Genomic DNA, 15,171 nt, shown 5'->3' with positions numbered 1-15,171 from the left:
AATATGACCTATCAATTATCCAGAGAAAATACTTCTAATCTAATTGTGGGCATGAGAACTTAATAGAGTATCATGGGCCTCTTTCTCCATGTTTGTCTTGCACATGCTTAGATGTATACTTAAATGCACATTAAAAGTCCTCTTTCAAAATTTATTGCTACTAAAGGCCTTATTTACTTGATTTTTATCTTTGAAAGGCAGTGGTAAACATAAGGGAGATACTGATGGTAGGCTGTTAATGTGGAACATTAATAACTTCTATTTTTTTTCCAACACCCCAAAGCTATGTTAAGGTAATTAAATTTGATTCAAATGCATCTCAGAGTGAGACACATACTTCCAAAGTGTATAAGGTATCTTTCACTTGAGATGCATCAAAGTCAAATGGACAAGGTATTCAAACAGAATGCAGTGTAATGTGGAATGCAGGCACCCAGACAAACACATTTATTACAAAAGGCTTTGATGCATAAATCTAAATATTGATAGATTGTCTAATAAACACAGATAAGTGGTTTAAATCAAAAGTAAATTATATATACATGTGCATAATATTTTTGAAGCCCTTTGGAAAACTCACCAGGTCTCATGCACAAATCTGTAACAGATTGGCTTAATGAAATGGAGAGGTCTTTGAGCTAAAGGGCTATCTAGGCAGTGTTATAGCAGATGAAGTTCTTTTGTTTGTTTGTTTGTTTTTGTTTTTGTTTTTCGGTGGTACTGGGGTTCCTGGAAACCCTTCTACCTCCGGGCTATACTCCCAGACCCATTTTATACTTTTTAAATTTGGAAACAAGGGTCTCTTAAGCCAGCGCGGCTGGCTTTGAACCTGCGCAATCCTCCTGTCTCCGCTTCTCAAGTGCTGGGATTACAAGCTCCTGCCACCACGCCCGGCTGATGAAGTTTTTAAATCAATCTCTCTACCCATTTCAAGGCATAGATACCCATCAGAAATTCATTTTGCCTCTGCTCATATGCCAAGCTTTGACATACGGTCATCTGGTAAGCCAAACTGAAAGGCCCTGTATGCCCTAGGGGAAATGAAAGTTTCTGCCTCACTCTCAAACTCAGTCTCTGACCTTCTGTTATATTAAATAGCTTCTGCCTAGATTGGAAAATGCTGTCCTAGATGTGACTTTAACATGGCCTGGAAAGGAAAGAAACAGTATTGGAAAGAATATGGATCAAGGCGCAGCTTGCTAAGGTCTTCCTGCCTCTGTGGTCATCTCCTGTGAGATGTCTACCACTCCCTCCTCCTCTACTTGATTGCACTGATCTCAGCAAATGTAGGAAAGTGAAGAGGTGAAGTTAAAGGAAAGAACCAGGTCCACTGAGTCAGCTGGTCTGGGAGCTTCCAAATGGGCAATTCTTAATGTTTCCTGTAGCCCCAGAGAGCAGGCATCTTCTAGAAGTCTTTACACTTGGCTCTTCTTACTCATGCTGGAACAAACATGTAAGGACTAAAATCTCATCAATTTCTAAAAAGGACTAAAAGGGTGACTAGCCAAGGCTAAGGTGAAAGGTGTTTAGTCCTGGTTCTGTCTCCCCTATTTCCATTAAGTTCCTAGATTTCATATTTTAAGTTTTCTTGTTTTTTTTTTTTTATTTTCGTAGTATAGAGATTGAACCCACAGGCATTCTACCTCTGAGCTACACCCCCAGCCTTATTTTTTATTATTTATCCTGAAACAGGATCTCATTAAGTTGTGGAGGGCCTCATTAAGTAGCTGAGGCTGGCTGTGAACCTGCAACCCTCCTGTCTTAGTCTCCCAAGTACTGGGACTACAAGTGTATACCCCCACACCTGGGTCTTAAGTTCCTAGATTTCTTGATCAGCAGAGTTAATGCATTACAAATGCATTGGGAGTAAACTATTTCCTCCTTACTATTTGCAATGCTTTATGGGCTGGAGTTAGCAAATGAATACTATAAGCGAATCCTTTCTTAGTTATCTCCTGGTCTAAAAATTCACTAGAACCAAAAGTATCCATAAAATAGCTGCATAGTCTTAGATTTAAATATCAGATAACCTACCACCATCAAAGAGGCCTTATTCGCACACGTAAAATTTGGAAACTAGAAACCAAATCAGGTCTTTGAGTAGAGAAATTTTTAAAAGTTCATATCTTTATAGTACATAGAGATTGCTTCCATCTTTTTTTTAATAAAGTTTCCCCATCAAGAAGACTTATTATTTATGCTCAGATATTCACAGTTGAACATTCTGCATGATTTAGTCAGTCATATCTCAGTTGTTACAGGTATTTCAGGATCACCATCACTCAAGGAGTAAAAATCAAAAACAAAAACCCTGTTAATTGTTTAGGATATACCTAACTGCTTTGTAGAAAAGATTTCAGTTTTCCTCATGATAATAGCCTCAATAAGGTCACTTATTCTCCAAGATTAGATTATATTTTGATTCATTTACTTTTTTTTTCTTTTGGAAAGTATAACAGTCTTTATTTCACAGATGACTAAGTTGACAGATGGGGAGATGTAATTGACAAGTCTGCTGCTGACAAGTTTTGATATGGCGCCCCAGAACTCTGGAGAATGGCAGGGTGTCCCAGAGTGTGGGCAGCCAACATCCTTGGCGCAAGAACTCAGAGTCTAGTGTTGCAGTAGTATACAGAAGGTGCTCAATAAATGTAAATTCTCCTTTACCTACGAGATCAAATAATAGTACTTGAGGCAAGCAGTCTCCATTTTATGAGTGCGTGTGCCTCTATCAACGGCAAATGAGAGGCTTTCTAATTAAGATTTGTTGATGTGTTTATACAGTAAAATGAATGGCTCCATCACTGCATGCACAATGCGTAAATATACCTGTGTGATATCTCAAGGGAGCCAGGATACCAAACCTGTTTCCACAGGAATCTGTTAATATCTGAAGCCTCAGAGAAACTTTACCTAAATGGAGGATGTGTGTCAGTAAATGTAAAAAAAAAAAAAAATCTCATTTGCTAGACAATGACTTTGCTTTAGAAGTTGTTATCCATATTATATAACAAACATAATTAGAGATCATAAAAACTGACTACACTATATTCACCATTTTTAAATGAGGAAAATAAAGCTAGGAGAAACTGAATTATTTGTTCAAGACCACAAAGCTAATAAGTAGCTCAAGATCTATAAATATATCTATATCTGTATATAAATATATAGTTTTATAAAGTTACATAAATATATGCATATAAAATCTTGGAATACTTATTATATATCTTGATTCTTTAAAAATTATATATATATACACACACACACACACACACACACACACACACACACAGATCTAATTGTTTTGTTTACCATAGACAGAAAGTATATGTCTAATTTTATTTCCACCAGAGGCATTAAAAAATTGCTGGCGTGTGTGCCTTATGTTATTAAAATAATTTTCTATGAAAATTAAAACAGGAAATTCTTTGCTTTAATAATGCATTTTTATGTCTTAAATCTCAAACAGTACATAGGTATGTCCCAGATGATAAAATGAACAAAATTATAACTTAAAAATGAGAACTCATAGATTGTGGATATTGATTTAACTTTCAATTCAGTAATCCATGAAGCAGAGCACTGTCTCTGATGGGGCATTAGTCATCACTTACTGTACCAATAAAAATGTCTCCACAATCTGAAAAAAGACAGTTATAGAAAAATTTATGTTCATATTACTAACCCATTTTATTCCATGTATGTAACAAAAATTTACTGAAATTCTACTAGAAACTGGTAAGCATGCTAGAAATGGCTCCCTATCATTTCCATTAATTTAATCAAAGGGCATTATCATAAACAATTGATAAATGTTTATTGAATGGATCAATTGTTTAAAAAGTGCAAAACAGATTATTCCCTGCAATGTCATTTTTACACCTCTTACCAGAGGACACTTAATAAAACTTGGCCTGTATTGGAGGCTGTGCATGAAGTTCCAGTTTCTGAAGCATGTCTAAGGCTTTATGAATGGCAGGTTACTTCTATGCAATCTGATACAGCACAGGTTCTTGCTGAAAGCAAATATATATATATATAGTGGTACTGGGGTTCCTGGAAACCCTTCTACCTCCAGGCTACACTCCCTACACTCCTGGACCTATTTTTTAAATATTTTTATTTGAAAACAGGGTCTCCTAAACCAGCGCGGCTGCGAGATCCTCCTGTCCCTGCCTCCCAAGTGTGGGGATTATAAGCATGCACCACCACGCCCGGCTAGATTATAGACAATATATATCATTCTTCTTTTATTATTTATTTTTTTGGTGGTACTGGGGGTGGATCCCAGAAGATTTCTACTTCCAAGCTGTACTCCCAGACCTGTTTTATATTTTTATTTGGAAACAGGGTCTCACTAAGTTGGGAGAACCTCACTAAGTAGCTGAGGCTGGCTTTGAACCTGTGCGATCCTCCTGTCTCAGCCTCCCAAGCACAGGGATTACAAGTGTGTGCCACCACGCCCGGCTTCATTCTTCTTTTAAATATGCTGATTTCTTTTTTTACCTTTTCCACAGATTCCACTGATTTTAATTACTTGTCTTCCTCTTCCTTTTTAACTGAAGACTAAATGTTCATTCTGTTGATTTCAGGATAGATAGATGCCATCTTGTTATGGCATATAAAAAGGCAATTATCCACCCGGGCGTGGTGGTGCACGCTTGTAATCCCCGGGCTTGGGAGGCGGAGACAGGAGGATCACGCAGGTTTGAAGCCAGCCTCGCTGGCTTAAGAGACCCTGTTTCCAAATAAAAGTATAAAATGGATCTGGGAGTGTAGCCCTGAGGTAAAAGGGTTTCCAGGAACCCCAGTACCACCAAAAAAAAAAAAAAAAAAAAGGCAATTATCCTATTATATGTCAACTGACATTGTTTTCTGATGGAAAACCAACCAAACAGTAGTGGACTCAAGTGGCAATTGGTTCAGAGTTTAATTAGCAGAAAAAAAAATCTTAACATTAATAATGACAAAATTAGTATTTCACATTCCAAAGTTCACTGGCCCATGAGGAAATTCCCCCCAATGCATAGTGATCTGGAAATGCATTTCTCAACTAATCTACTCTAGAAGAAACCACAGAAAGTTGAGCTTGTCCGTGATATTCATAATTGAGACATTTCAAAATTTCAATGCAATCTGTTTTTTCTTGTAAACAAGATGGGAAAATGATACTAGTTGGCTTTTAGGCAAGTTCTTGGACCTCCCTAAGTGTCAGTTATTTAATTAATAAAAAATAGTTAATATCAACTCTTCACTTGTGTTCGAAGAGTAAAATGAGATGAGGAATGGGAAAAGATTATACTAAAATATAATGAAAATCAAAATCTATTTCATAACTATTAGTGTGAAATTTGTTCTTATTTCTTTCCATGTTTCCTATCAGCCAGAGATCTCATGCCAATAAAATAATTGGGAATTTATAGGTGAGCAGTTAGGCAATGAGATGAAAACATGTAATTGATATTCTTATCTTTAACTGTAACCATGCTTCTCAAAAAGCCTGACCATTTGGAAAAGCAGATGATCCATTCATATTTGCTTTAATGCAATGCATTTTAATGCATTTTATTAATTTAATTAATTTGCTGTAATGGATTATTAATGCAATGTCCTGTCATGAGACATGCTTAAAAATTAGCTCAAACAGCTAGCACAATTTTTCTGCATGTAGAATTAAAACGACCTCTATTTTAAATGTTATAATCTAGAGGAAAGCTTTTTAATATGAGGAATTCTAGAAATAGTAAATAATTAGGAAAGAGCACTAGAACAAGAGTCAGGAGACTTAGGTCCTATTTCTGGTCTGATATTAACTATTATGTATCTTTAGGTAACTTAAACTTTTCAAACCACAGCTGCCTTGCTTATGATAGAAGAAAAAGACCAGCTGTTCTTGAATTCCACAATTATTTTAGTAGGCTTAATTCTGTAATTTGAGTTTTCAAAAATATTTTATGGGTGCGTTGTAATCATACATTTTGATGGAGTTCAGGGTGATAGAGGCATATATGTGCACAGCTCTCGAGTTCTACCCCAATTCCCGCCATATTCCTTCCCCATCCCCTTCCCTCAGCACACTGATTGTTAAGTTTGTGTACATACATGTACATCATGTCCGTTGAGGTATTTCCCTCTTCCCCCTCCAGGCTCCCTCATTTAGGTCACCTTCTTCACTCAACTGAGGTTTCTCTTACTTTGTATGGAGTCCTTCCTATGTCCCAATTTCTCCCTTAGTCTCTGAGCTACACATTTCTGATTTAAAAATTAAAGGAAATAATATCTTCTTGGTATAGTAGTTCTCAGCACTAAATATATCCATAGGGTCTTTCATGTAAGGCATAATTAAAATTATTAATTTTGTTGTTAGTATCCTCGTGATTATTACTTTTATTATTATTAAAATTATCTTGAAGATGGTAGAAGCCAACTATTTTTTTCTGTTAGAACAAAGTAGAGTGAAGGACGTGTGTGTGTGTGTGTGTGTGTGTGTGTTCATGTGTGCATGTGTGTGTGAGTGTGTGTTACGAGGAAACTGACCCATGGGTATTCTACCTCTGACTACATCCCCAGCCCTATTTTATTTTATTTTTTATTTTGAAACACGGTTTCACTAAGTTGTGGAAGACCTCACTAAGTTGTTGACGCTACCCTAGAATCTGAGATCCTCCTGTCTCAGCTTTTCAAGTACTGGGATTAAAAGTATGTGCCATTATGCCCGGCTGCAAAGGGCATTTTGAATGATGTGGTCATGAAGATACAATAAAATAGTGATATGCCTTGAAGGAGAAAAGAATAGAATTTCCTAACAGTAGCTTCTATGTCCAATACTTGATACTTGCAGAAATGTCCTCATCTGACTCTATCTCCAAAACTTAGGAATCTATTATCTTTTCTATTTACTTCTTCTTTTGCGTCAGACTCTGTGCACTGTGACTCTAATAGAGGAGGAAGACTTGCCAGCTCATCTCACTTGGCATGGTTCAGGGTATTTTTTAAGCAGTCTATTCCTCTATGCAATCTAGAAAAGAAAAAGAAAAATCTAGAGCTACTATTTTGGTACATGCAGTGCAGAAATGTTGTGATGTATATTCTACCAATGTTCAAGTATATGTAAAAAGAAATAAACTATCTATACTTTCCAGCAAGGAGATCAAATGAGTCCTATAACTGCCACATAGAACATGAGATGGAACAGAAATCTTGTGAATGAGTATTTGCTAGAATTAGAAAATAAATGTCTTAAAAATAATTTTATTAAGGTTAAAATAATATAAATAGATAATATGAGGTTAAAATAATATAAATATGTAATGTTTCAGATACTATTATTTTACATTAAGTAGAGAGATGATGTTTTCAAGGGAAGACATCTGTGTATAAACATCTGTGTTATACATGCCTGCGTGCATGGGTGTGCATCTGTGTATTTCCATGGAAGTAAAAAACTTCAAAGTCCTATCTGTATCTATAGCCCCTTAAAAAAAAAAAAAAAATATATATATATATATATATATATATATATATATATATATATATATGGTGTGTGTGTGTGTGTGTGTGTGTGTGTATTGGTGGTACTGGGGTTCCTGGAAGCCCTTCTACCTCCAGGCTACATCTCTGACCTATTTTTACATTTTTATTTGGAAACAGGGTCTCCTAAGCCAGCGCGCGTAAGTGTGTGCCACCACTCCTGGCTTAAAAATATTTTTACATGTAGATCAAACATAACTCTTCTACTTCTATAAACATTAGATGAGTAATAAAAAGAGCCTATCACAAAACAGAATGTTCAAATGAAAATAATCCCTTTTCCATTTATATTAAGAGTTTATATCTTTGGGGCTTAAAAGGTAATTTATCATGTGTTTATGTTACATACTGAATTGGTCTTGGAACAAGAGACTGAGGAGAAGAAAACTGTGAGTCTGAGCCCAGAGGGACTATTACAGGGCTTACTTAGCATAAAGGAATTGTGTTAGGTGCCTGGACAACCAGCCTTAACTCATCATAATAAAATTCAGCTTTTAAGCTTGAAAGACCTTTAACTCCTAAGTATGCTACTGGCTATAATTCTCACTGTAAGTGAAAACAGTAGAAAAGCATGCCTAGAAGCAGGCCAAGGTCTTTCAAGCTTAAAAACCCAATATTGTATGAGGTGAGGCTGGTTGTCTGGATGCCTGACACATTTCTTTTATGCTAAGCAAGCCATCACTTGGAGAGGGCCTTGGAACTTCAAAGACAAGCCAAAACTTTTCTTTAGTGGGACATTCCTCTTTGCCTGCTTTCCTGTCTGACTGAATGAGGCCTTCCTTGGGTATGCTTGTTTGAAATTTCCTTCTACAGGCTGACCTTTCTTTGCCCAGGTCGAACATTGCAACACCAAATTATCCAACTTGTTCTGAATGTACTGTGCTGAAAATTATCTTATATTTTTCCAACTGCCACATAATATTACTGTCAATCATAAACCCATTTATCTGCAGGCAAACAGCAGCAAAACCAAAAATATAAGAAAAAGTTGTATCTACTAACTTAATGTTGTGCTTGCCACCAAGTTTGGTAGTGAACTGTGACATTATTATTTGATGTTAGGGGCTGAAGAGACTTTGGCCTACTGCCTACAGGGACATAGAGATAACTGCAAAAGGCTGCTGGTATCCCCTCTCCTTCTCTATCTATGGATGCTGACAGGCAGTAGTTGCTGACTAGTAAGCCATGGGGAGTGAACACTGTTCTCTTAACTCCTCCTGCTTAGACAGTCCCAGTGATGGGCAAACTGAGCTGGGAAAGCTGATCTTGTTCCAGAAAAAAAAAAACTTGTATCACCTTTGTCAATGCATTCTTCCTCTAGTACATCTTTCTTCCTTCCTTTCTTTCTTTCTTTCTTTCTTTCTTTCTTTCTTTCTTTCTTTCATTTTTTAATATAATTTTACTAATGCATTATAGTTTCTAATCATAAAATAGCTCACTGTGATAGTGACATATGTATACACATATGGGGTCTCACTAGATTGCCCAGAATGGCTTGGAACTCCTGGGCTCAAGGGCTCTTCCCACCTCAGCCTCTTGGGTACCGTTTTCCTGTTTTTATAAATGAGAAAGCAGGAAGTAACATTGCCTGTAGGAATGTTTTATCAACAGGTTGGGAGAGACAACTATTTCAGCAGTGGAGTGCACCAGCTTGGTCTCCAACTTCACTTTGTAAATTTGGGCAAAATCGTGCCACTTCTAAGATTTTCTGCTTTTGAAAAACCTGGATAATAATGGCCTCTTTCTTCAAGCGGATCTTTGAAGATTGAACCAGATGGGGCATGTAAAGCATTTCGCTTTCTTCCAAGTGCTTCATAAATGATTCCCATTGTTATTGTAAACTGAATAGCACTCTGCTGTCGCCCTTCGTGTCTGCCAATGCACATCCATTTTAGAACCCCTATGGGACCCAAATCCCTTCTGGAACCTGGGGAAGAAGTGGCCTCTTTGGATCAATGAGAACTCCCATACTGGACTCTGTCAGGCTGACCCTTCAAGTCCAGTCTAGCAGCCAACAAATCCCTTTGAGGTCAAGTGTATTTAAAACACAGGAAATGAACTAATTATGTGCCTACCTGACCTCAGGCATGATATTTAAACCTGATGATGCATTCTGTATTCTAAGAAATGAGTATAATAATTTACATTATATGTGAATAATATGTCTTTACATTTAGGTTATAGCATTCTTATTATTTATCAAGGCACACTGAGGATGAGAGAGAAAAATGGCAGCTGGCCATGGTGCTACCATGATTTTTGTACTTTGGAGGCTGAGAAGACAAGAGAATCACAGGTTCAAACACAGCCTCAGCAATGTAGTGAGACTCTTGACAACCTAGTGAGACCCTGTTTCAAAACAAAGAGACAAACAACAAACAAATAAGCATATAAATAAATAAGTAAATCTGAGAGTGTACCTTGGAGTTAGAATGTCCCTAGATTCAATTTCCAGTACTAATAAAAAAGAAAAAGTAATATGTCTAAACTTAACCAAATAGTATAGATTAACCAGGTCAATCTATCTGTAAGACCTAGGTTGTTTCCAAACCTTTTTACTGCTTTCCTGGCATAAATTTTAGCCCCTTCTGGTCCAAGTGAAAGTTTCTCCTTCCTCTGTGTACCAATTAAATTTCTATGTACCTATACCTATTAAGAATATCAATTTTAGCCAGCTGTGATGGTACATGCTTATAATTCCCGTACTTGGGAGGCTGAGACAGGAGGATTACAGGTTTGTGGCCAGCCTCAGCTACTTTGTGAGCCTCTCCATGACTTAGTGAGATCTTGTTTCAAAATAAAGAATAAAAAATAGAGCTGGGGGTATAGCTCAGAGATATAATGCCCTGAGTTCAATCCCCAGTACCACCAAAAAAATAAATTAATTAAAATAAATAAATAAAAACAGCAATTTAGAACTTCCGGAATACCTTGGAGAAAGGCAGATTAAAATGTCCAGAGCATCACAAAAGCCAGATACGTTATCATTTCAAGACCTCTTTCTGTTCGCCTCTTTTTGAAATTATTTCAGTAGTGGTTCAAAGTCATAGAGGAAGCTTGCAATATATGCTTTGAGGTGATGTGTGATGGAAGATTTACTCATGTTTCACTTTTTCATCTTAAATACTAAGATTTGGAGAACTGTACTGTAAAGCAAAGTGTCATTACTCTAGAGCATTTTACTGAGATGTTAATTCAAGCCATGTTTATTCATCCTCCAAAGAAGGCGTGAAGCTCCTTCTCACCAGTGTTAAAGTGAGTCATTTCAAAGGAATCCATAGTGCTTGCTGTCAACCCCTTAAATGACTATTGTACTAACGCCTTCTCCATATGCTGGAGGCATTTAGTGGTTCATCACACATCTGTCTCAGAGAGATACTTTGCAATCTAATTTTGTAGCTCTCCCCTTGAGTCTGTTACCCCCAAGATACAGTATCATAAATGCTCATTCCTACTCTATATTGTCTTCAAGCAATTGTTCTATAACTTGCCCTGCTAAAGATTTTATAGAGGATATACCAGTGGTTCAAAGTGAAAGTAGTGATTAGAGGTTATTTTGACTCAGGGACCAGGGGTAGTGGCATATGCTTATAATCCCAGGACTTGGGAGGCTGAGACAGGAGGATCACAGATTTGTGGCCAGCCTTAGCAACTTAGTGAGGTCCTCCACCACTTTTTGAGGCTCTGTTTCAAAATAAAGAGTAAAAAGTAAGGCTGGGGTGTAGCTCAGAGGTAGAATGCCCCTGGATTAACAATTGTGAGATGTTTGTTCCTAGAGATGTAAAATTCAATGCATTGTGAGACGCTTTTAAGATCCTAGGTTACAGGACATGTTTTTGTTAAAGGTACCTCAAAAGCGTGCGCGCGCGCACACGCACGCGCGCACACACACACACACACACACACACACACACACACACTCTGTAATGGAATAATCTGAATTCTCTGGTTTTATACCCTATTTCATGAAAGTATTTTCCTTAAAGCCACATAGCTACAGTCCACATGGAGTTCGCTTTTAACTGAGTTCAGGTGTGTACCTTCCTAGAGATAACTGGCCTCTTCTAAGCAAAGGAAATAGAACCAGACAACAATGAAAACACCTTAGTGCAAAACTACAGTGGATTAGCAACGCGACAAGTGCCCTGCTTGAACTTGAAGACAGGCAGCCCATTTTTCTATTCCTTTATCTCTTTCCATAGTGGAATAGTCTGTTGTTCGCTTTTATTTTTTGAGAAATCTCTTTAACTATTTTTCAACAAAAAATACCTAAGCCAAGGTTTCAATATTCATTGTCCAAAGAGGAAAGACAATAAATGAATCCGTTAAATAAACAGGACATTTTTTTTTCTTTTCTATAGGTCATCGATGAAAGGGTCACCCATCATTTCTCTGAGACTTATGCAAGTCACATACATCTTTCTCACAACTGAAATCATTTTAAAATGGATGACAAGCAAAAGAAACTTCCAAATATTCTGTTCTCTGTAAAAACAGTTTGACAATATCCCTTCCCCCAAGTTTCAAGGCAGTGACTTTTCTTCAACCCAGAAAAGCCTCACAGTCAACAAATACAGAACCTGCTATCTGTACTTGGAAGTGCTACACCTCCATATTTGGCTGAAAAGACAACCCAGGGATTTATAATTCAGCAATAGTCTCATAATTCTTTATGCAACTCAGGCTCTTATTATATAAAATACATTTTAATGCTTAAAACCATCTAATTTTAATAAACCTATCAACACATCCCCTCTGTGACTACAATGTAATAAACTCTTTGCTTTAAAATGTCTTCCTAAAGCAAGGATACAGTGCATGGAATCCTTTACCTGCCAATCTTTATAACCCTCCCCTAAAATTTTCCTCTTTCAAACATTGCATTCGATAAGTTAGAGGTCTGTCACGAATACATCTGCATGTTAATTGTTTATCTGCTTAACACAGAATAAATGCACAGAACTAAGTCATGTGAAATTGGATGATGTCATATAATTTTAAATATATATATTTATATATAACTATGATATGCATATGTATATTTTGCCAATAGGAGAAGGCCAATAGACTGATGGTGGCTGCCTAGAAATAAAGATCCAATTTTAGAAGCAGATGTGAGTAGCATAGTAACTATATCAGGAGAAGGTATTTTTCGGAGGGGGGTGGAGAATAAAAATCATTCAATAACCCTAACACTGTACAGTAGCCACCTTCAACCTTCATATCCCCCAGCATAGCTGCGTGCACTTGAAATCTCAACCCAAACCTCTCAGGCTTCTAGAGACGCACTCGGCCCACTGAAAACACAAATCCTAAAATATGGGCATCATGGCCCCTCTGGGGCACTGACATCCTGTGCTCCAGGCGCGCAGGGCCTGGGGGGGGGGGGGAGCTAGACCCACACACACTCACACAGGTCTCCCTCGCTGCAGGCCGCCCGGCAGCGACACCTCTCGCCGCCAATGCCTGGGCCGCAGCAGGTATCCCCGGGCACTCCGCGGGGAGCTCGGGGGACCTGGAGGGTGGGGGTGCGGGGGGAAGGGTCGGGCTTTGGGGGACCGCGGCGCGCGCCCGGGCAGGGTCTCCCCGCCTCCCTCCAGGTCCAGGACCCGAGATCTGCATTATGCCAAGGCGACGGGCCAACTCACCTCCACGAAATAAAAGCAGGGCAGGAGGGTGACGCTGTCCTTGATCACTTTCCCCTTTGGCCGCTCCTTCGCCGACATGCCGGTCGCCTGCCCGGGCGCGCGTCCTCCGCGGGGCGAGCTGTGCACCGCGCAGCCGGGCCGAGCTGCCTCCTGCGGCCGCCCGCGCCCGCCGCCGCCGATGTCACATTCCCCGCGGGCGCCGCTGGAGCCAGCGCGCTGCATGCGGCGCCCCCGCTCTGCCCGCCCCTCGGTGCAGCAACCCGGCGCTGCCCGGCGCCCGCGGGTCCTCTTCCTCCCCGCCCTGGCTCCCGACCCTGGTTTTCTGGCGAGAGAGGGCCAGCTCCCCGCTCCCCGCTCCGAGCTGTCGCAGCAATGGCTTCTCCTCCAGTCACCCTCCCTCGGCTTTCTCCGCCGCCCCAGCGAGGCTCCGGGGCGGTAGGAGCTTGACGTCAGGAATCCAAAAAGGGGGGAGCGCTCCTGGATTCTGCAGTCGCGCGGATGGGGAGCTCAGGGAAGCCTCCGGGGCCACCCCGGGGATGCTAACTCGAGGACTCCCAGACAGCAGAAGCCCTGCCTAGCGCCTAGCGTACCGCCCACAACGAGAAGGCCAACCTCTGGATCGACCCACCCGAGTTAAAACTTGCATTTCACACCGAAAATTAGGCCTTGGTGGACACTCAGCCCTGTAGCTGGCGGCTACCAGGAATGACAGTCCCTTCTGAGGATCTCTGTTTAGGGGACTCCCTGGCAACTCCTGGTAAACACTGTCAGCTGTAGGGACTCCGTGAGGGTTCCCTGCATGGAAAGAGGCAGGTGGAGAAATGGGCATCCTCGTGGAGCCCAAAGGCCAGGACACATTTTAACCTTCTTCCCAGCAGACCGACTGCGTTATACCCTAACTAAAAAAGCAAGCATGTCCTCAGGGCTTTAAAACCTAAAGCCCTCCACCCTGTTGGCAGCGGACCCAGAACCTCCCAACGTTATGTTACTCTTTTGGCATCCCAGAAGTATCCAGTGCTACAGAGGAAAGACACAACCAGCAGGTTCAACAAAGGGTATTCTACTAATAAAGATAACCCACTTCCGGATCACTTGCGCCAGAACATTTCCTGCAACTCTGAAGTCTCTTATGGAGCTCCTGGTCGCCTACTGGTACTGCAGTAGGTCTTGGGGGGTGGGGGTGGGGGTATGGTCTCACGCCAGCCTCCAAGGTCCGCATTTCACAGCACTTTCAATGTCATGAGGGCCCTAACATATGCAACCAGGGTTGGGTTTCAGAGAATCCAGCAGGCTAATCTCTCAGGTCCCCTTCCAAAACCACCTTACTCACTTGGCAAAATCCCAGGCCCAGATAAACGCAGTTCTCTGTATTCACTAGAACAATCTAAAGTGACTGGAGAAAAACACAGTACACAACCTTGTCTCAGAGACCCAGGACCACAGACCTTAACTAAGCAGGTCCCAGTGTTTTTTCTATAGTGTTATTGTCTCAGCCATACCTTCCCACTTCTCAGAAAATAATAGTTCCAGAAGAGAAATAAGCCTTCTTTCAGAACTGACTACCGGCTCATTTCTTGGATTAGCACAATGAATAGACCCCTATCTGTCCAGTTAGCTTCTGTGGGTCTTGCACAAACTGCAAGCCCAAACCATCCCCCACACACTAGTCATAATGATATATTTTCATTAAATACTTTTTTTTGGTGCATTGCAATTATACAGCATAGTGGTGTTCAAAGTCATACATACAAACAAACACACACACAGGTCTGGGTATGTTTCCCTTCAGGACCCACCCCAATACCCATCCCTCCCCCTACATAATAGTGATACCTTCATACACAGACACAGCATTATTTGAACTGTTTCTTTAACTCGTTCTTCCTCCTTCCCTCCCCACCTTTTTCTTCCATCTCCTTCCACTATTCTAATGGTTTTTTTCCTCAATTACCTAAGCTCCCCCCCCCCCCCATTTTCTCTTTGGATGTTACGT

General features: G+C 40.1%; 1 protein-coding gene across 2 annotated transcripts in view; it reads right to left on the bottom strand.

Annotated features, from left to right (window-relative positions):
* The window catches only part of PLPPR4 (phospholipid phosphatase related 4), a gene marked incomplete at both ends in the record, with an annotated part of 43,995 nt that extends 30,595 nt beyond the window's left edge, over positions 1 to 13,400 (bottom strand). Inside the window, one exon of one of the 2 annotated variants that reach the window (XM_080692361.1) lies at positions 13,179 to 13,400. In XM_080692361.1, coding sequence (XP_080548487.1) covers positions 13,179 to 13,400 — 222 coding nt within the window. The remainder of the gene's footprint in view (positions 1 to 13,178) is intronic. The other variant, XM_080692362.1, reaches the window with a different exon arrangement.
* Between the last annotated feature and the right edge of the window lie 1,771 nt (positions 13,401 to 15,171).

This window comes from Muscardinus avellanarius, assembly GCF_963383645.1.
Source record: "Muscardinus avellanarius genome assembly, chromosome: 3".
NCBI lineage: Eukaryota > Metazoa > Chordata > Mammalia > Rodentia > Gliridae > Muscardinus > Muscardinus avellanarius.
The sequence above is the reverse complement of the archived record's forward strand: the minus strand, read 5'-3'. Positions and strand labels throughout refer to the sequence as shown.